General features: G+C 41.7%; 1 protein-coding gene across 1 annotated transcript; it reads right to left on the bottom strand.

Annotated features, from left to right (window-relative positions):
- Positions 1-14,959: 14,959 nt before the first annotated feature.
- On the bottom strand, positions 14,960-18,059 carry fzd9b (frizzled class receptor 9b). Its single transcript, XM_032546033.1, has one exon. The coding sequence runs from the start codon at positions 17,206-17,208 to the stop codon at positions 15,460-15,462; it is 1,749 nt and encodes a 582-aa protein (XP_032401924.1). The 5' UTR covers positions 17,209-18,059; the 3' UTR covers positions 14,960-15,459.
- Positions 18,060-23,109: the final 5,050 nt, after the last annotated feature.

Raw genomic sequence — 23,109 nt, 5'->3', positions numbered from 1 at the left:
CTTTGTGCTTTGCTGTGCTTGTTTGATCTGCCGGACTTTGTTGATAGGGGCTTTCTCGCGTGCAAGAGTGACTCTAGAAAACCAAACTGCTGAGGGTGAACAGATCTCTCTGCAGGCCATACGCCTTTCTCTGTGTGTCAGGGCATATTGTCTGTGACCCAGGCTGTTCGGTCTGAATGCAGCTGAAAACAAAAAAACATGAGGGGAACTTTCACACCATGAAAGCCTCCTGAGCAAATAAATGACTGAAGTCTGTGTTCTTTTAGTTCCAGTAATGTTTCTTTGTGTATTTACTACATTTTCCTGACCATCGCTCTTTTCCTTCCAACCTCAAAAGTTCAGGTTGTGCACAGCTCAGGGGTGGCTGGGGGTATTGTGTTCACTTTTAATTAAACTTCACCCCTAAATAAATGTAACTGAGTCTCACACCCACTCATATCGCCTTGTGAAAAGAGCCCGCCAGGCCAGATGTTTGCCTTAGTGAGGATAAATATCTAAGTGGCAGGTTTTTCTGTTGGAGAATCTGCTCCCTTGGTCATTTTTGTCGGATTAGTCGGGGTAAGGAAAACACGAGGATCGTGTTGCGTGCGTTTCACACTCTCTGACTGCTCAGCATAAACACCATGAGATTCTGGCTTCCCTCACATCCGCCTCTCCAGCTCCTCCACTGCTCTCCTTGAGCCCCTGAAGCCCCATGCCCAGCGTTTGTTTTAGTAGCGCAGCCTCAGAAGATTGTTTGGCTGCGTTGTGTGTCACACTGGGTGAGTGTTTGATTGTGTTCGATGCGTTACATGGTGGGAGTGTGCATGAGCAGGCGGGGGATGCTAATCCCTCTCCGCTTTGTCCTCTGCTGCACAGCTCCAGTGATTGCAGGACTCTTCACTCAGACACACATGAAGTAGCTCTGAGAGGACCAAAGAGGGTATCAAAGTGATGCACATGCATTAAATCTGGCATTAAGTTTTAGTTTATGCAGAGACACAAAATAAGCAGCAGGACTATCATATTTATACTCAAAGTTTCTATTAAGTGGCAACAAATCCTCTTTGAACAAGGGATTATTTTTCTTTGCCCTTTTCTCTCTAAGCCATTCAATCAGTTTTTTTCTTTTTTCCTCAGGGTCACAGAACGAAGACATTAAATCACTCAAAATGCCTGATGAGCCGTAAAATGAGACAAAGACACATGACCATTTTCTCCTACTGTCTAATATTAAATTACCTAAAATATTCTATTTGCTCAATACCAGAATAAGAGGAGAGAATTTACACATTTTACTAAAATTCAGAAATTTACATTCATTTCCTTTGTATTTGGTAGATTTGCCTCTCAAAATGCAAATAGGGTTAAAATAAGTCTTGCTAAATTATAGGTTTAGAAACTATTACATTAGCTAAATAGCGAAGGAAAGTTTACTTATATAACACTAGCCAAACAAAAATAACTTTAATTCTAGTTTACAAAGATATTGTAATATTTCTAACACAAAGCACTGCATAAGAGAAACAAATGCTAAATTGCACATTATAAAGTTAACTTGAATCTAAGTTTGATTTTAAATCTAAATCCAAATCCAGTCTTCAGCATCATGTCCAATCTCTCATCAGTGATCAGGCAAACAGTTTGCTTGTCAGATACTTTGATCAAATGCTGCAATAATAAATGTTTTCCTTCCTGATTTAAATAAAAAAACAGTTTCTACATCTCAGCTCTCGGAAAGGCCTGAAAGGGCTGGACGGTTCATATTTGACAACTAAATCAGAAATATATTTTGGCCCAAGACTATTTGGTGCTTTATAAACCAGCAGAATTGTAAAATCCATTCTTTAACAAACAGTGGAACAAGTATAAGCACAATTATAGTTTTCCAAGAGACTGGACAGACACGTATGCTCCAGTTTTACCAGGAAAACATTTTTTTTCTGGCAATGTTTTTAGAATAATAAGCTGACATATTAACAGATTTTATGTGGCTGTTCTGATTTAAGCCTGAGGCCAAACAACACCAAACCTTCTTGTATACTTTAACCCAACTGATTCTATTTAAGATATTTTTGGACCAAAACAATGATTCCAGTCTTTTCTTGATTAAGCTGGAGGGGATTCTACCCCACCCACTCATGGATATTATGGACAGACTCATTCATTCAGCCGCTGCTATGGACTGTGGTCACAAAGCGGTTGTATCAGCGTACATGTGGTGAAAGACATTTCAGTATTCAATAATCAAATCATGTGGCACCCTCAAGGACTTGAGGTTAGCAACTAGATATAGATTCTTGATGAAAGAGGCTCAAGAATGGACCTTTGAGGAACTATACAGTTGGTTGTTGCTGTTTTCCATGTCTGCTAAATAAAATCTGAACTAGTTTGGCACAATCTTCAGTCTAGTATAGTACAGATCCCAACTTGACACTATGCCTCCCCTTTCAAACATTAATGCTCTATTTAGCTGTAAAAAAAGAAAACAACAACAACAAAAAAGAAAAGTTCCTTTAAAGCCAGCAGCAGCATTCAGCTTTGGTGAGATAAACTCACCACATGCAGGTGACTCTGCACACTGTGTTGCTACACAGCAAAGCAGCACCATAAACGGAGCGGAGCGTCAACAGGGCCCGGCTTCACACATACCCCTCAGTTCCAGTAGTGAGTCAGCTTCAATCTCTTCACTCAGCCTTATTTTTTTCACACAGGAAACCAAAGAGTGATCAAAGTCGGCCATGAAAGATGCCAGTTGAAAGTTTTTCATCATTCTTTCATGTTCCTACTTTGCAACCAAAATCGAATGGTCAAATGTAGGAGTGAAAATTAAATGTTAGCTTGAACAAAATTGGTCTAATTGCAGGCTTTAATATTTCTGAGTTATTTTTATGTCTTGTCACTTGACATCACATGGATGATATCAAGATTTTATCAAGTTAGAAATTCTGCACTTTTCCATAATAAAAGCAAAATGTTTTTAACCAGAAAACATTGATAATGTTTTTAGCCAGAAAACATTGATAATGTTTTTAGCCAGAAAACGTTGATAATGTTTTTAGCCAGAAAACGTTGATAATGTTTTTAGCCAGAAAACGTTGATAATGTTTTTAGCCAGAAAACATTGATAATGTTTTTAGCCAGAAAACGTCCACAGAGGAAAAACAAACAATAGCTGTAGCAGAAGATTGGCTTCTTTTATTAGCTCTTGTCATTTTTTTCCTTCAAATCCGGTATTTATTATAGTGAAAATAAGAGACAATTGTTTTAATTAATGTTTATAGATGTTGCATCAAAGAGCCAGTGACACCTAGTGGGAAGATTACAAACTGCAACCAAATGATTGCTAGTGAGGTAATTCTGCTCCGTTGAGACCTTGAATATAAGTATTTGACTTTTCCAGTAAATCTCAGCAGATGTAACACAAACAACCTTTAAACTGATCCATCATGGCTAAACTATGCAACGCTTTAAATAAGGATTTTTGTTCTAAATAAATGATGAACACTTTTCTAATGAGTCAGGCTTGTTTCGCTCTGTGTTTTGGAAACAGACTGAGCACCTGGCTCAGTAGGGCTCTGGTTTGGGGCTACAGACTAGCCCGTTAATGGGTACTTGAACCCCCCCCCGACATCCGCCTACCACTATGTTCCACTTAATGAGGCTCTACCCTGAGCTGTAAACAAGCCCAGATGCAACCCCAAAACACACAGGAAATGTCTCATGACCATAACAACACAAGGATCCTGCCAGTTCATGCATGATGGGGTGTGAACAGGAAGGGTGAACTGTACAGGTTTTCTTCCTCGCTGCTTCATAAGCACCTATTATCCTGAGGGAAAAGGCCGCATGTTGCACCGCTGCTCCAGCTCTTGCTCAGCATGCCAAATCCTCGCTGGCCGCCAAGATCATCACAGACTGTTGCCTCACTACTTTTCCACAGCCTACAATTACAGTATGTACACAAACCACAGTTTATTCAGCACCGTGTTGGACCTGGCATGTCAGCTCTGACAGGCCACAATAGGAACAATGTCTGCTTCTGCACAAAGACTATTTCACACACACACAACAAGGTTTTTATGTTACTTCTAGGGGGCTCAGACCCTCACAAAAGGTCTAGTGTTAGAGTGAGTTTTGAGCCCAGCTGGTTCCCTTTACTGCACAGACTGGCTAATGTACAGTGATCAGCCTGAGTCAACAGAACTGGCCGGAAAAAGGGGTTTAATTGATGATAGGAACGTTTTTTTGGCTAAATGTGTTTGAACTGCCCCAAAATGTCCCGTTAGGTTTTCCATCTAATCAACACAATGCAAATATTCGTGGACATCCTGAGTGCATATATGCACATAATAGCCAGAAAATACAAGGTGCTTAATGAGTTCAGAAAATTAAACAATGAACAGAATCGTTGAACAGAATCTTTTATGTTTCTTAAAAAAATATGCACGTACATCTATCTATCTATCTATCTATCTATCTATCTATCTATCTATCTATCTATCTATCTATCTATCTATCTATCTATCTATCTATCTATCTATCTATCTATCTATCTATCTATCTATCTATCTATCTATCTATCTATCTATCCATCCATCCATCCATCCATCCATCCATCCATCCATCCATCCATCCATCCATCCATCCATCCATCCATCCATCCATCCATCCATCCATCCATCCATCCATACATACATACATACATACATACATACATACATACATACATCCATCCATACATACATACATATATACAGTATATATATAGACACATATACAGTATATATATATATGTCTCATGATTAAAACATACTATTGTGGATTTATGCCCGCATTTGGCTTATTTAAATACACAAAAACTGAAGAAAAAAAACAACTATACGTTGTTTATACTACATTCAATACAACATTCAAAGTTGTATAGCACAAGGCAAAGAATACTTGTTTTAACAATATGTACATTATTAACTATCTGACAAAGTAAGTAAAAAAACATATATACACATATATATACAGTATATATATACTGTATATATATATATAGAGAGAGAGACTAAGACAAAATAGACTGTTTCATAAAAAATTCTAAATTTACAAGATTCAAAACAAATCATGAATACTTTAAAAATAGAAGCTCTGGGAAATTTTAAGTTAAATTATAGCACTGATATTTCTAGCACAGTCCTAGTAATATCAATGCTATAATTTTACTTAGTTTATGACAAAACTAAAGTCCTAGTAAGACTTTACTTTTGACTCAAATGATTGATATTTTACAATTTTTAGAACTTTGTGTGGCCAAGTAGTGTATAGCTGGAGGGAATGCATACATTGAGACAAGATGTTTGCTAAATTGGACACCTGACTAGACTGCCAACACCACACTTTGGAGGTGAGACTCATGTTTTTTGCCTATTCTTCACTCTTTTCTCTGTCCTGATCAATCTCTCCCCTAATAAGGAAAGCTTCTGCACTGAAACCAATGCTGTATATTTTTTCCACGCAGCTGTTTAAGCTTGAGTACAACAAAATGGTTCTGGTCATTCTGCAGGTTCTTGCAGCCTTAGGTTTTGCTCACCCACTACTCAGCTGACTCAGTTGTTCAGGATACTCTGGATGATTCAGTTGAATGATTTGTATAACACATTTGACTGACGACAAACTTACTTTACTCACTCTGTTTATAAAAACTGCTGTTGAGCTGAGCTGTTGTACTTCACGTCTTCCTGTACAAAGTCCTGTCTTTGGCTGTCCTTAATGTTAAAGAATGAAAGGCTCATATGTGCAGCACAGTTGTTAATTAACTTCAAACACACTGTATAGTCACTTAAACTAATGATTTCTTACAAGTGAAGAATTTCCAATGGGAATACATAATGTCCGAAACTAAAGTAATTTGATAACAAATGAGAAAGAATTTCATTGGCATCTTTCAGTCTAGAAAGAGTTACAAAGACAAGTCTAGAGGTGTTGGGACTCCAGTGAACCATAATAAGAGCGATTATCAACTTACTGTATGTAGAAAACATGGCACAGGAGTGAGCGGTCTACCAAAATTACTCCAGGAGCGCACTTACCCAAAAGGTCATAAGTTAATCTAGAACAAAATATAAAGCACTGTGGGACTCAGCTAACCTCAGTAAAGGTCAGAGTTATTAATTAAAAAATAACCAGACTGGGAGAATATTACTTCCAATGGAGAGTTCAAAGGTCAAAACCACTGCTGACCAGGAAGAACAAAAAGGCCTTTCTGGTATTTGTGAGAAGATTGATTGATGATTTTGACTTGTTTCTTAAATTGTTTCTTATTGCAGCCATTTCTACTTTTGATACATGACGACGCCAGCCATTTTGGATTTTGAAGTAGGGATTGGAAAGCAACTGGGATTTCACTGGACTCGTTTACTTTGTCTTGGAACTAAATTTGACCAATGTGAAAATATACTATACTAGAGCTAAATGAACAATGTGTGGACAGTCTGACTTAGAATTGAATTGAAAAGAATTGAATAAACAGTTTAAAGTTATCTAAAAGATGCAGTATGACCAAAGGCTAACATAAATCCAAACCCTGACTGAAAAGTAGATATTCTCTTGGAGGTGCAATGTCAGAAAAATAAATAAATAAATAAATAAATAAATAAATAAATAAATAAATAAATAAATCTGTTTCTGGATTAAAAACCATACAAAAAAATTGAAGTACTCCCAAATGTATTTGTTCTTTTGCCTTGATGTCAAATGATGCTAATTACTTGCTGACTTTAGGCTGTAGCTTTGTTTTATGTCTTCAGAGACAAGAGTTTTCTTTTCTTTTCTTTTTTAAAGCTAATCAAGAAGGTACAGTAGCTCATTTCCCAAAATAAATTTCTTTTCATCTTTTAGTCTTTAGAAAAAGACCAAATGACTCAAAACCCTGGTACAAATGTAGCACAGCATCAGAGGCAGCGGAGCTGCAGTGCCGAGCTTGCAGAGACCGCATCCTCTGAAAACTTTAAGAATCAAAACATTCGGCTTGAAACAAGAAAAAAAAAGAAGAGGGAAAAAGGTAAGACAAGAGCAAACTTCAAAACTCCAAATCAAAGAGTGTGAATAGTAGATCCTTTCTGAGCCTGGGGCTGGGGTGGGAGGGGAGGATCAGTACGTGGGAGATGAGGGATGTGCCTCCTTTTTGAGAACACAGAGCTGAGGGGTGAGTCTTTGATGGCGGAGCGTGACATGAGTACGTTTAGGATGGGGGGTGCTGCAGCAGCGGCAATGTGACAGCAGATACTCTTCCCAGAGCTGACCTCCGGATCCATGCGGTTCTGATCCGTTTCAGTACCTGTTGTCAGACAGCTTGCCTGCAAAACTACGACTTTCATCAGCCGTTCTCAAAAGATTCTTTTGTTGCTAACATTTGGGAGCAGATTTAGATGTTGACAGTGAACTGCCAATGGAACTGTGTGATCTTTTATGTATTCACTCAATGGCCCAATGAAACTACAGAGGTTTAAAAATGTTCAGGAGGGCCAAAGGTAGTTTCAGGGCCAAGCTCAGCCTCCCCCCTGTCCAGCCCACTTCCACTCCCTCCCTTTATATTGTCTCTAAAAGCACCCCCCTTTCATGGACTTGTGTTCTTTGTTGATGCTTTTTTTCCCCCCCACGTTTTTTCCCATCCTTTGTAACTCCTGCTCCCTCTCTTTTTCTCTGGGGAGACACTCTTTGGTACAAGAGATTAGAGCGGGTGCTGCCTAGCAACTGAATAAAATTGGCAGCTACAAAAGGGGTGCTCTCACTCCCCAACGTCTGACCTATATAATCCCAAGCCTCTGATCGTGCAACATAACAGCATGATGAAAGCCATGTGGTGATTTAACCCTCAAACAAATGCTTGCCATGGCTAACCTTTTGCTCAAAGAGGGATCTCACTTACCGCAGGACCGTAAAGGGTGACTTCTGAGATCCTGACGGAGGCTAATTAGCATGGAAGAGAGAAAGAGGCTGTGATTACTACTGGAAATGGGATGAGTGTATCTGAGGAGGTGGCAACAGAGTGGCAAAGGAGATTAACAGTGATCACAGCAGCACTGTTGGCTTCAGAGAGCGCAGGCGAGCGGTGGAACCTCCTTCTGTTCACCGATTCATCTCTGCGTCAGCCACAGGCAGACAGAGCTCAGGAATCAGTACAGACAGACGAGGAAGCTTTACTGCTCTGTCGTCTCGTTATTGATCAAAGCACAGGAAAAAAGAAAAACAAAACAGGAATAAGAGAGTAAATAAGGGAGAAAAATCAAACCTTGATCTTGATCTTGATAGATTTAATCAGTTTAATTTTTGACATGGTTTGCGTAACAATAAATCCTCTGGAGGATTAAAATCTATTGGCTGAAAAATTAATAGCTATCATTGTGCTGGAGAGTAGTCATTTCAACGCGCTGACCTCAGTCCTGCAGGGTTCCATAAATAGTTCTTTTAAATCCTCCAGGTGAGACTTAAAAGTGGACATCAGATGACTGAATCTGTTTACAGAGCTTCTGCTACAAGACAGGTTGTCGATTTTGCAGTCAAATCTGTTTTCATCTCCTGCATACTCTAAACGTGAAATGTCCTACCAATGCATATTTCCAGTAGAGAGCTTTTCAAGAGAACAATACATTATTTCTGTGCATTTACCTTTGTTGTTCTAGAGGTGCTTGTAAGAGTTTCATAACATTCAGGGAAACACACATTTTCTAATACATTTAACATCATAATTTTTGTATAATATCATTCAGTCTTTATTGGTGCTTAAAGCTGCAGTATGTCTTTTACGTATTTGTTAAAACAGCCAGATTGTCGTGGCAGTATGATATGAGAAAGATATTCTGTGAAAAGATTGATCTCTTCCACCTGCTACTATTACCCTCTGAAGAAATGCACCACTCACATTCAAAAACAACCAATCACATACATAGGCTTGATTGACAGCGCTAAGAAACTCCTCCTGCCTTGGTTGGTTGTTTCTGACCAAGCTGTGTATTTCTGTAGTTAGCACTGGGAGAGGGCAGAGGAGCTCAGTTTTTCCCCCACAAATGATTTGCACTATACTGGACTGTAAGGACACGGTGACAGTTTTAACAAATACATAAAAAAAACACATCTTTTTTTTTAATAAGAGTTACATACTGCAGCTTTAAAGGACGCATATTATGCAACCTATTTAACAATGCTGTCCTGCTAGTTGGACATATTCCCAGTCCATTATCAGTCCATACAACAGAGACAGTCTTCAGATCAGCCTATTCAGGTTCCTGGTAGGACGCAGCAATAAATCAATAACAATATACTGTACATTGCAATAGACACGTGGTCAATGTCAACAAATAAAATGAATTTCTTTTCAACAGAATATTCAATCATTTCACTGAAATTCTTTCCAGAGATGTAGGCAGAGGAACGATTTTAGCCGCTCAACCTCTCACGGTCAGCTAAGCTTGGCTGGTGGCATCAACTCACTCACTCTTTCTTTGGTTACCTAGCAACTTGTTGAGTAACTTGAGCAGCAGCAGTTCCCAGTTTCCCCATAACTGCTTAAAAAAAACCAAAAAACAATGCCATGGGTGGATAAAACAGGCCAGTTTGGCAATATTTCAGATATTTAAACAAAAAAACTGATTAGTAATTATTGATAACAATTCTGCATCTGTAAAAGTCTCAGATTTTTGAGGTTTGAAATCTGGCTCATCTGGGTTTCACTGTACTGGCCATGTGTACTTAGACTGGCATGGATTTATCTTTGAAACAATTATATGCTACTGGCAGGACCAACCAGGAACCAACTGTTATCGGTGTGATAATCAGCTTTGTTTTTAAGGAAGACCCACATGATCGACTGCTGAAAAGATCAACCCGTGGTGCGTTTTTCTAGACAGGACAACAGAGCTTCTAGTAAACTATTTCACTAATTCCCTCATTTCCCTGCTCATGTTCATTTTTTGGATGACAAGAAGAACTATTTGCCACTGCAAATATAGAGAGAGCATATGCACCTACAAGTAAAATAAGGTTGTGTTTGTGTTTCAAAATGGTTCCATGTAAATCTCCAACACTGTAATCTTGTATATTTTTAACCTTCAGTTTCTAACCTCCCTCTAGCAAATCAGCTGGCAAATGTGATTAATCAGTTCCTGACATTACATCACTTTCAACATATGGTAGGGGTATGAGTACACAGAATAATATATATATATATTTTTTTTCTTTTTTAACACTTTTCTTCATTCCAACTCATCTTGTCTATTTTCATTTTCTGTGGTTAAAAAACCCCCCAAGAAGGAACATCGTCTTTAACATCAGTGAATGATTTGGGTTAAATTTAATGCATTTCAGTAATTCATTGTAGCAAGTGAACCTCATATGGATTCATTGCATAGGGAGTAATATTTCAGTTAACCTGATAATTACGTTTTGCAGGCAATGAAAATGCAAAATTCAGTTTCTTAGAAAATAATAATATTACATAAGATACAATAAATGTTAACACAGAAATATTGGCCTAGTGAAAAGTAGGCCTAGGTACTGTGCAGTACATGCACTATGTACATTTCTGCTTTGGTGTTTAGGGAAGCCCAGGTTACATATATTAATAAATGAGTCTTATAGTTTAAAGTGAATTAAACAATATTGTAACTTGTTGTGTATTGTTGCTCATAACGTAAAGTTTGGGGGCAAAATGTGCAAGAATTTTCAGAAACTCTCCTGGTAATATCTGGAGTTTGTTTGAGAGAGCAACATTTGAGTACTACCATGAAAACACCTTTGATAATTTCATTTGCTGTGTTCCAGGAACTACAAGACGCCAAACACTCCTGCGAGCGCCAAAGCAGACTTTTTATCTAACCTGCTTTGATTTCATCGGCTTGATGATTGATGCAGAGTTATTTCAGTTTTTACATCTTATCTTTTTTCCTTTACAATTTATCTCTGCATCATAACAAAGTTGCTGCAAACCCAAATTATCAGTGTGGCTTCTTCCTGGGAATGGATTCCCCTCTCGGGTCATTGTGTAAATGACAATGTCTGCATAATGACATGAGTTAGAATACATACCGTGTGTGCGAGTGAATGTGTGCGTGTACGTCTTGCCCTGACAGGAGAGATGACAGTGGCGTGCTGGCCGCCTGATTAGAGTCTGCTTGTGAGGAGTGGCGAGCTGTGTGAACTCTGCTGCTCTCCGACTGGCGCATTTTCATGGAAAGCATCTCTTTGGGGGCCTGCAGGTTTTCAATGCGCTCATTTACACATCAAAACAGCCCAGGAAAGGGATAGTGCTCAAGGGTGGGGGTAAGGGACTATAGAAAGAGGGAGGGAAGGGTAATGAAGGATGCTTTATTTTCCCCTTTTTTTACCCTCAGGGGTGGGCAGGGGTTTAAGTATACGAGGGAGGCGCATTGATGCCATAATGATCGCCTTTAATCAGACCCGTGACCAGATGGAGGGACTTCTCTTCAGCAGACAAAAACATGGTGTCAGCAGCAGGATAAGCGCTGAGGTGTTTTCACGCCTTATTTCCCCCCCCTTTCCTATCAGAAATAAACTTTGCAAATCCTGCCTAAACGCGCCTGTTCCACACAGCTTGGGATTCAATAAATGCTCCGACACAATTAGAATTTTCTGTAGAAACCCTGAAGGGAAAGTGTTGCCTTTTCTGGGAGCAGAATGCCTTTTGGCCCAGACAAAGTTGCTGCTCAGTGACTCTGACACTATTTAACCTCCTGAGCCAGAGGAGAAGAAAAACAGCTCGGAAACTCAGCCAAGCTAAACCTCTCGAGCAAGACTGAGCTTACTTACTCCTGAAATTGGACTTTACTGGAGGTGGGGTGAGGTCTTCTGTAAAACAAGTTCAGTGCTCATTGGTTGTGTATGCCCGTGTACTACTGACCCCAGGTGTGTGTGTGTGTGTGTGTGTTGGGAAGGGGAAGGTGTTCCCGGCAGGCGCATTTCTGGCGCCAAAAAAACCACAGTTCAAACAAACTCTGATTTTGGTCTGAACTTTTCTTTCTCGCTTCTTCTATCTGAAGCTCTGCGCTCTGTGATTCCTTTCCTCTGTGAATGAAAGGAGCTAAAAATAGCAGCCGGTGACCTGGAAATGCAGCGATAGAATTCAGATGTGAGGAGGAGAAAAGTAAAAAGAAAAAAATAGATCCCTTTGCTGCAATAACAAGCAAGTTCTAATTCATATTCAGCAATACCTGGAAGAAACACTGAAAATCAAACAAGAACTGCAGAGGGAGGGGAAAAAGTTCAAACTAAAACATGCAAACTTCCCCTCTGCTACCTCCTCGCTATCTAATCAGCTCGGCACAGGTGGGGAGAGCCGGTTTGTCTCACACAGCAAGTGCTCTGCCTCCCTGGGTCACGCCACTGAAGTGTAAACTAGTAGAGGAAGCACGGAGCCCCCTCGCCCCCCCCATACCACCACTTCCCATTCAGGAGGCGTCCATGAACTGGAAAATGTCGCTGAAAACCCGGCCAGCCGAGGCTCATAGCTGCGAGCGTGCAGACTCCAATCAAAACAGCCCCTTTTTAATAGTTAAATGTGATCCAGTGTCAGAGTCCAGGACTTGGAGCGTACTCCTGCCAAGCTGTGGACGACGTCTACAAAGCCCGAGTAATGAAAACAGAAAAAAAAAGGGGAAGGGGGCTGTTGGTAGTTGCCCACATCTTGTTCTGTCCAAGGATCTGGAATAAGTAATTTAGGTTAACTCAGCTGGCTAGAAATGTGATTGATTTACTACTGAAACATAAAGCATCCACTGGTGAAAAGTAAGTGCAGTTGCTTTGCAGAAGTATTTGGTCTCGTTACAAAATGTTTCTGAAACATGTGACGTGAACTTGTACTCAGACCATTTGAGTGAATGCAGCCAAAATCTCTCTTTAGCTGCTGTACAGCTGTAATGTTTGCAAAATAGCAAAAGCTCAGTCAGGTCGAATGGAGAGGATAAGTTTTTGACCTGAACTTTACATCCTCTAAAAGTTTTTTTTTTCTAAGTTTGCTCTTTGATTATCTCACCAACTGTGACCAGCTTTCTATTAACCTGCCCCCTTCCCTCCCCCCAGAAATAGTGTTTGGCATTTGGTTTACTTTTTATTGGTCCACTTCCAAACTTATAGCAAACAGACTATCCTGCAGAAATGGATTTCTTCTTGCCACTCTATCCAAAAGGCCAGATCTGTAGTAGACATAAATGACGGTGGATTGAACAGCGCTCTGTGAGATCTTAAAAGCCTCAGCGATTGTTTTATAACCTGACTCTGCTTTCAGCTTCTCTACAGCCGTAACCCTGACCTGCCTGCTGTGTTCCTTGGACTTCATGATCCTGTTTGTCCGCTAATATTCACTAACAACACTCTGAGGCCCTCAGCTGGATTTTTTTCAAAATGTTGAGTAGAGTGAAATTCTGTTTGTTTTCGTCCTGGTTGCACTGCTGTTCAGCTATTTTTCAGACAGAAAATTTCCCCTTTATCCTTTGCTCGCTTTATTTGACAGCTTAAGTCTTTAGTAACCTTTGAGATCAAACTTTCACACAGTCAGGGGCGAACCATTAAATTTCAACTCACTGCTAAAGATTAAACAAATGACTAACATGTTTTTTTTTTTTTTTGGCATTAAACTTCTACTGTGACTCACGAAAAGCAATTAGGGTTTCATATTAATTGTTTTCTAGTCGCTAGCAGTAACTAGAAAACAACAACCAGATTTTTGCTTTAATCAAAAAATGTTTTAGTAATACTTCAAGCAATGGTGACAACATATTTGCGTCAGCTCTGTGCTTTCTGAATGTCCGCTCAACAGGTTTTGGGAGTTCTTATTCTCAAAAATGAAATGGTAACGTGGAAAAAATGAAAAGCAAACAACTTTTAAACTCTGCAGATGTCGGCGAGCACACGCCTGCTTCACCCCCCACTGACAAACTGTTAATGGTACAAAAACAAGCTCCTGGTCACGGTGCAGCTATTTTCCAAGACGACTGCCACGATGTTGCTGCTTCTGGGGGGCGGCGACAAAGCAATCGTGGGCCGGCGTAATAAACAATCAACCCCATTGCTGTCAAAAACACTTATTTCCACAGTGCTGTGCAATAAAACAACCTGGTGTGTGAGGTTGCAATTTGTGTTGGCACTGCAGCGACGCAGCCTCCTAATGTAAAATCTATTTATTTTCCCTCTTTTATGGACCATCTGAGGACATGGTGGCTCTCATGGTTTATAAAAACGGAGTTTACGACAGAAAAGCTAGTGGCAGGAACCCACTCGCAGCTCTTATTTAATGAAAATAATGTTTGACATTCTTCTTCTCTGAATAAGTCATTATTTATACCTTGTGGTAATTTCTGCAGGCATAAAGGTGAATTGTTCTCACCGAACAAAATGTTTTGTGAAAGTGGAATTCCACCAATTCATGTCAGATATTCCTACAGCCGCCAGCCGGCATTGAACCTGAATGTTCAGCTAATAGTCCATCAGTTCAATGAGCTGCTCCAGCGTTGAGTGGCTGTGCTAAACTCAAATCTGTCGGTGAAACCATGCAATAAGTCTGAAATCCACTTTAGATTTGTGCTCTCAGATCAAAGTGCCGAGTGTTTTGAACGGCGATCAAATGGAGCAGAGAGAGGGAGCGGGGGCAACAACACTGACTCCGAGGAAAAGGATTAAAACAGCCATTAATTTAATATATTCCTCCTCGAAGTGCTGCTGCATTTTTTAAAGCCGATGACGCAAACGTTAATGCCTGCCACGGTTTGTCACTCCATTCATCAGCGATTCTCTTTGAGGATCACCGACGAGGATGCCTCTGGGAAGCGCTGGGAAGACAAACACAGGCGCCGAGAGCCCCACTGTTTCGAAAATAAATAAATACCAGTCTAAATATCGGAGACAGATAGCACACAGAAAAGATGATGATGTGTTTGCATTGAAATCCTTAAGACGCTCAAATAACCACTGGGACGCAAGACAGTTTTAAATGAACTCCACAGATTTATTAACCTCTCCCCTGTTCCCCCTGCAAAAAAGCCAAATTTTCTTATAAAAGGCACTTAATTTCCCTTACCTTTTGAGGCATGTAACTAAACAACTCCTGTGAGAGCCAAGTTGGGCTTTTAAATTAAATATATTTACAATAAATAAACCATTTTTTACAGATTTATACAGATAACCATGACACTCAGAGAGGAAAATACACAAATATTTCCCAACATCCTCCCATTTAAACAGTATAAGCATACACATTGATATATTTTCGCTTTGCAAAACTGGAGAACAGCATGAACAAGAAAATACGGGGGAACAATACCGAACATTTCCCTTTATGTACTGATTGAATACTGTTCATAGATACCTGTGTGCCCTTCAGCAGCAGCAGCAGCAGCAGCAGAGAAGTACCCAACAATTCAGCTCAAGTCCTTAAGCAGCTCCTCAAGCAGGGCGCATGATGTGTGTGTGAGTGTTTTCCTGTCAGACATGTGTGGGGCTGTCTGAGTGTGGGTCAGTCTTGGCCATGTGCAGAACCACAGCAGGGGATTTATAGTGGCAGTGCGTGCTGCCGCAGTTCACGCCGCCGCAGGGCTTCCTCCCACTAGTCCTGTCCGCCAGCTTCCTGCTGCACAGGCCCTGCCAGGTCTGCAGGGTCTTGGAGCTCCACACCCACACCCCACTGGTGATCCCCACCACCAGCGACATGAAGATCTTCAGCATGAACACGGCCACCGTGGGCACGGACGTCTGCAGCGAGCAGTCGCCGGCGGGGCCCCCGAAGGAGCCGCACTTCGTCTGCAGGCCCCTCAGCTTCCAGTAGTCCATGTTGAGCCGCTCGTAGAAGTAGCAGACGATGACGCACGTGGCCGGCACCGTGTAAAGGATGGAGTAGATGCCGATCTTCACCATGAGCTTCTCCAGCTTCTCCGTGTTGGTGCCCTCCGTCTTCATGACCTTGCGGATGTGGAAGAGGGCGACGAAGCCCGTGAGGATGAAGGAAGTGCCGATGATCAGGTAGCACGACAGCGGGATGAGGACGAAGCCAGTGAGCGCCCCCGAGTCCATGCTGCCCACGTAGCACAGCCCCGTCAGCTCGTCTCCGGCCACCTTCCTCATGGTGAGGATGATGATAGTCTTGAGAGCGGGGATGCCCCAGGCGGCCATGTGGAAGTAGTTGCTGTGGGCTTCAATGGCCTCGTGACCCCACTTCTTCCCCGCAGCCAGGAACCAGGTGAGGGTGAGGATGACCCACCAGATCGAAGACGCCATCCCAAAGTAGTAGAGGATGAGGAAGACTATGGTGCACCCAGTTGACTCCAGCCCCTCCTGGATGATGTACAGCTCTCCGTTCTCCCGGTCGCAGGCGATGTTCTCCGGGCCCGCCACTGAACGGATGATGAAGGCCACGGAGTAGACGTTGTAACACATGGAGAGGAATATGATGGGCCTCTCGGGGTACTGGAAGCGGTGGGGCTCAAGGAGGAAGGTCAGAACAGTGAACGCGGTGGACACAAAACACAGGATGGACCACACGGTCACCCAGATGAAGGCAAAGTCCTTGTCCTGCCTGGACCAGTAGACGTCCACGGCCGGCGAGCAGCGCGGGGCGCAGGACTGGCTCTTGTCCACGAACTGGAACTTATCTGGGTTTTCACAGGAGCCCACGGCGCCCGGAGAGCGGGCCCCGCTGGCACCCGGCTGCCGTGGCCTGTGGGGCACCGGGAGCATCCCCTCACCCTTCTTACCCTCCGTCCTGGTTTCGTTCTCGGGGGCCTCCATGCACAGGGCGTTGGGGTCATTCCTGGTGGGCAGCTTGGAGCAGTTGAGCGAGTCGGGCCAGGTGTAGCTGAACTGCTTCATGATGGGGGCACACTTCTCCCTGGCCTGCTCGCACATGGGCCTGCAGGCGGGGATGGAGGTCGACACTTTGTCGGTGCACATGGGGGCGTAGAGAGAGCAGAGGAAGAAGCGGAGGTGCACGTCACAGCCGTATTTCACCAGGGGGGCGAACTCCAGCAGCTTGATGGCAGCCTCCTCCTGGTCGTCGTGCTGCATGAAGTTGGGCATCCGGGTGAGGTTGTAGCCGATCCCCTGGCACATGGGGATCACGATGGGCTCGCACTTAGCCGGTCTGTCCCGGTCCAGGTCGTACGAGCCAATCTCAAAGCTGGAGCTGGAAGTCACCAGCAGACAGAAGGAAAGCACCACCTGCAGCGGACAACAATCCATGCTGATTATGTTCAACTAGGAAAAATAACAAGTCTGTGTCCTTTAGGAATACGCATGAAAATGTCAAAGAGAGACGGAGTGGTCCCCCTTATTTCCACATACAACTGGAAAAAATCCCTCCGGAAAAGAAAGAAAAATGGGGGGATACCGCAGCACACAGAGTCTCTTAACGCTAGACCACGAAGTCCGTAAATAAACCAGATTAATCCAAGAGAAAGCTGAGAAACAGGTCCGTAACCACAACGTGACAGCCGGGAAACTTCGGTAGTCAGCTGAGCGGAAACCAGAAGAATAAAATGCGGGGAGTTAATCCTCGGTTCGACCGGGAGAAACCAGATGGGAGGTCGGCTGTTCGTCTCGCTTTTTATCGGCTCCAGAGGCTCCTCTTCCTCCGCTTTCAGGCTCCACACTGAAGTTTGAGAGCCGCTCAGAGGGACTTCACTCCCAGAGCAGAGGCACAGAGGAGGAGGAGGAGGAGGAGTGAGCGCCGTGACGCTCACATTTCAACCCCAGCACCACACAAGGAAAATTATCAGACAGATGCTGGAGGATGGTCAAATACCTCTGACATTTCTTCCGCGAATAGTTCACTCACACGCTTTCCAAGAGGCTGCAGTTTTATATGCGAACCTCCTGCAACCATTAACCGATCTGACCAAGTTGATCATTTTGTGCTCCACACCGTAACATGCAACTCGCATTCATTTAGAAGCTGTTAACTAGGATGACTTGGAAAGAGCGCACATAGATATGTGAATGAGCAGCCTGCGCTCAGTTATTTTTACATTTATACAGGGCCGCATTAACTATAAAAAGGACCCAGGGCTAAAATGATCACAAGGGCTCCCTCTGACCCTCAAGTGTCCTCCATGTAACCCAAGTGTTTTATTTTCACCACAGAATGAATATAAATGAAATTAATATGTAAAATAAACACATAGGTGATATTTTGATTAGTTTGGACAAGGTAGCAATGTATCTGAAAATTATGTATATCCCAAACAGATTTCTGTTCAACCAAGAAGTTTGAGCAGAAAATTCCCTATGAGCCTTTCTTATAGGAAATGAGAATGACTTCAAATTAAAGATCATAAAATACTGTAAGACGTATATTAATGTTTTTTTTAAATATATTTATTTAAACCTGACTTAAAAGGGGGGCTGCACAGTGGTGCAGTTGGTAGCACTGTTGCCTTGCAGCAAGACGATCCTGGGCAAGAAGATCCTGGGTTCGATTCCCGGCCTGCGCTTTCTGCATGGAGTTTGCATATTCTCTCTGTGCATGCGTGGGTTCTCTCTGGGTACTCCAGCTTCCTCCGACGGTCCAAAAAAAGCATGACTGTCAGGTTAATTGGTATCTCTAAAATTCTCCCTAGGTGTGAGTGTTTGTGCATGGTTGTTTGTACTGTCTGTCTCAGTGATGAACAACCATGGACACAGCCTCACACTCACACCTAGGGACAATTTAGAAAAGCCAGTTGTTTGGAGAACATAATTGCTAAATAAAACCACGCATAAAGACCCCAGGTTGGGATTTAAACCCACAACTTTCTTGCATCAAATCAGCAGTGAAAACAACTCCCCCACCATGCAGTCCTAATATAAATAACTAATAAAAATGAACAAACTTTTAAATCCATCAGTTAAGAGTTAAACCCTGTCCTCTGTGGTAATAGTGACATAAAATGAAAAAACTCTTGCAAAGTAAAGTTTTTGAAATAATCTAGGACGGAGGCAGCTTCTGAATAAAAAAGCCAAAAATATCCACACATTAGGTCACTTTAATAAAATCCACTGGATGTTGCTACAAGGATTCCTTGTCTTTATTATATGAGGATATTAAAGAAGATGAAGTAAAATCTATCCATTACTTATGAGAAACCTGTCACTACCTGCCTCTGCTGCCCTCAGTTAGAGTTTATTTTTCTCCGTTGTGGTTATAGGGAATAACTCATTCCACCTGTAAGACGATAGTCCCAGGGATGTCTTACTGTCGCTGACTCCAAACTACGAGTTCTGCTAATGTTTTCAAGAAACAAAATGTGAAACTTTATTGAGCCTCACAGGTCAGATCCTCTAAAACCAGAGCTGTCTTGCAGCTGGCAGAAATCTCACCGCCTATTTTACGTGAAAGACTCAAAGTTGGAAGGAAGAGAGCGCTTTAAGGCGAACGTGACGAGGAACAGACAGCCTGAAATCAAACACACAAACACAAGCAAACATCTAGCCTGGACCAGGATGATTTAATGAAGAGACACAACCTTGTGCAGAAAGCAATAATGGATGCAACACTGACTGTGCTGGAGGAGGCTATTGTTTCCATCTAGTGGTGGCTGAATAGGAAGAGCCTGTAGCTCCACAGCTGTTGCACGGAGCATTTGATCTTTTCTCAAACAGGGAGGGAACTCGAGGATTTTGGCCTCTCGCCCTGCAGGACTGAATTGCTTGTCAACTGCATGCTGTCTCTATTAGCCCCAGCGCTAAAAGTCCGCCTGCTGAAGGTGGTTTTGCACCTGTCTGGTGGAGACTGACCCTGCTGTTTGTTACATTAAGATGTTAATGTTGACAGCATACTGAGGGAATAAGGGTCTTTTATATGCTAAGTAAAAACTGTGAGACAATGGGCTTTTTATACAAGACTGTTGAACTATATCTTTTATTTCCGAGCAAGTGCAAGCAACCCAGTTGGAGTGAGATCTGGTGACTGTGGAGGCTGTTGGAACCTGCAGTCATATTCAATAAATTAGGAAATGTGTTCAGATGAGGCCAGTCTGCTTGTTTAAAAATACCCTTTGAAAATAACATTTAAGCAGGTATTAAACATACTTTTCATTAAGCTCACATTTCTGTTTTAAATATGTTTTTTTCAGTAGTCTGTTATATTCTATTTTTAAATGTCACATTTGTAAGTAAAAAAATCCTCATAATTGACAGAAATAAAGGCTTTCAAGCATCCACCTGTGTGTAATTATTCTATATAACATGCTTCGCTTAGTGATAAAGTTTCTGAAAATTTAAATTGTAGTTCAAACAGTACTAGCTTCACAAAGAAATGAACTGAGATGCTGTCTGACTGCAACACTGCGCGGTCTCTTGCGTGACTCTGCACAACATTTATTCGCTGCAGTCCTTCTCTCTGTATGGAGTTGCTGAAGCCGCCTTTGGGATTCAAATACAATGCAATTTTAGTTATAACTCATCAAAACAAGAACCTTAATGTCCTCTGTTGCCAAGTGTAGCTGCAAATGGCATCTTTTGGGGGTCGACCACAGTCAATGGTCAATCCACGTTCCTGCCCGTATTTATTGCCATAATTGGGAACAAAGGGCTATGGAGACACACCCAACTTGGCAAGCAAAGAACCAGACATTAACTGGCTACAGTCAGACTTGACAATGCTAAAGACGCTTTAGTAACCTCCCCATCAGTTAAACACAGTCAGTTTATTTTCTTCCTTGTCAGATCCTTCCATTTTCTGTAACCTTTCCTGCCTTCTGCCTGTTCTCCAGTTATTTTGTTGTTCCTATTAGATGTTCCCCAAAAGACTGCTATCAAGACAAACTTTAACCCAAGAGGCTGAATCAGTATTAATCCTCCTTCCACTCATAGGCATAACCACAAGACACACATGGTTCTACATTTAGTACTTTGCATTTGTTGAGAATTTATGCAATCTGAGAGCAATTTCATGAGAATTTGTTTGAAATAGGAACTAATCAACTAAGTATCACTGGGATTCTCAGTTATTTAGAATGCATGAAACTGAATGCGGACAGTTTTGAAACCTGACTTAAGGAAACATCCTGATTTTTTTTTAAAACCATGTGAAAATAGAACTAATAGACGATGTGTATGCCGATGACATAAATTCGATTGTTGTTTTGTACATTGATTCTCCCTTTCATTGGGATGAAATGCACAGATGTGTGTGTAGGCCTGCAGAAGTGAACACCTATTCTACTATGACTTTGTTTCAGTTGTGTAGAAAGATTGACTCACTGAATACCAAAGAAAGCAATCATATAAGTTCCTTTCCAATTTATCTGCAGCTATGCCTCACTAACCAAACATTCTTTCTGTTAAATTGAAAAAATTTTCATCATGACTGTTACTACTGTATATAGACTGAACGCATGCTGCAATGCTTTAAATTTGTGTAGCAGCTATGCAAATGACATCAGTAACCTAATATTAACATCATTTAAGCACATGCAGTGCTATGCAAAGGCTCTGTCTGTGATGTGGAAAATTTACTCACTTCCACATGCCAAACTGTTGAAATTCTGGTAATTTGACCACTCCTTGACTTAGGTGCTAATCGTTTGACTGCTTCCTGGCCTCACAGTTGCATTAAACTTGAAGTCCCAGATGGTCACCTGATCACTAAAGTGAAATGAAACAACATTATTTTGGAACAAAGATCATGCCTACCCACTCACAAACCAATCCTGTATCACAGTAAAAAAGCTTTTAATTCAGTACTCATGAAATCCTTGTACTCACCTCCTTCCATTTTACCTCCAGTTATTTCCTGTTTTGCACAAAACAAGCCAGTGAGATCTCAGAAAAAATAATCATGTCTTATAAATTTTCCAACCTAGCCATTGCCTGCTTACGCCATTTCGCTTGATTCAAACCTCACATTTAGTGCACTGCCTGAGTTTTTTCTCATTACAGTGGATTTTTCCAATAGAATTTCAATTGGACCAAATCACGTTCAGTCCGTGTTTGCCACTCTTCCAAATATTGAATTAGTATTAACAGCCGCTTCGTTCAGCGGCTCCACTCCCTTCATAGTGGAGGATGGTTGTTTACAGTGCAGGCAATATCTGGTAAGCTGAATTAGCATCAAATTGCTGCATGACAAATGTCAAACGTCAGCGATTGGGTAAAACTAAACAGAATCTCCATAGCCGAGAGCCCAGACCTTCAAAACAAAGCGTAAAACCAGGAACTGGTTTTTCACCAGGCTACTAAATAACAATACCACATACAGTATTCACTGGTTATATTTTTAAATTAACAGTTGTAATGTTAAATGTGTCACGCTGTAGATTTTGTTCCTGGATCGACATCCATAAGGAATAAATAGCAGTGTTTCCTTGATCAGCTGAGGAGCCACAGGGTCTGACCGCAGTGCTCCTGTGTGTCCAGGGCTCCACAGTAAGACACCATTGTGCTTCTGGCGTGTTTTTATTTCACCTAATTGTGTTATTTCTTCTTGACCTGAACAGAAAATGGTTGAAGGAGTAGGAACACGGGTAATGGAGTATTTACATATTTTTTAGGCTTGCAGCTGATTTGTTTTGAGAAGGTCATTGTTATTTACTTTGCCATTCAGTGGAAGGAATGGATATATGTTATTTATTCCTCCCCATGCTCTCACTCTTCTCCTCATGATACTGCCGCATGTCAAGCCTATGTAATAAGTAGCCTCTACAAATAACCCCCCATCTTTTATTTCATGCATTCATCAGCCGATCTGGTGGCGTGTGGGTCTGGTAATTACTACCTCTTACTTATTGGTTATCATATATCAGGTACAAAGCTATAAACATCCCCTGGAACAATGGGGGAGCCTTGCCACAGCCTGGCAAGGCATTGCTATCCCAGAGCCACGGCCTGTTTGAGGTTGTTATGGGTGTAATAAGAGACACCTCACACATAAAGCAGTACATCTGGACCAGTGTACAGCTTTTGACAGAGAGCATAATGGTAAATTGTTGAGGCTAGAATCATGTCATTAACTCTTTATTCAGGCTATGTATTGTAATCTGCAGTGTGGGCAGAATCTGACATGTGTGAAAGTTATCATGAAATGCAGTTGTAGTTTTCTGTTTTCCAATCATAGCTGCACTTATGCTGTCTGGTAAAGCGATGGCACTCTCTTCCTTCCAGATC

This window comes from Xiphophorus hellerii, chromosome 18 (assembly GCF_003331165.1).
Source record: "Xiphophorus hellerii strain 12219 chromosome 18, Xiphophorus_hellerii-4.1, whole genome shotgun sequence".
Taxonomy (NCBI): domain Eukaryota; kingdom Metazoa; phylum Chordata; class Actinopteri; order Cyprinodontiformes; family Poeciliidae; genus Xiphophorus; species Xiphophorus hellerii.
Note: the sequence above shows the minus strand (reverse complement) of the source record. Positions and strands in the feature narration are given on the sequence as shown.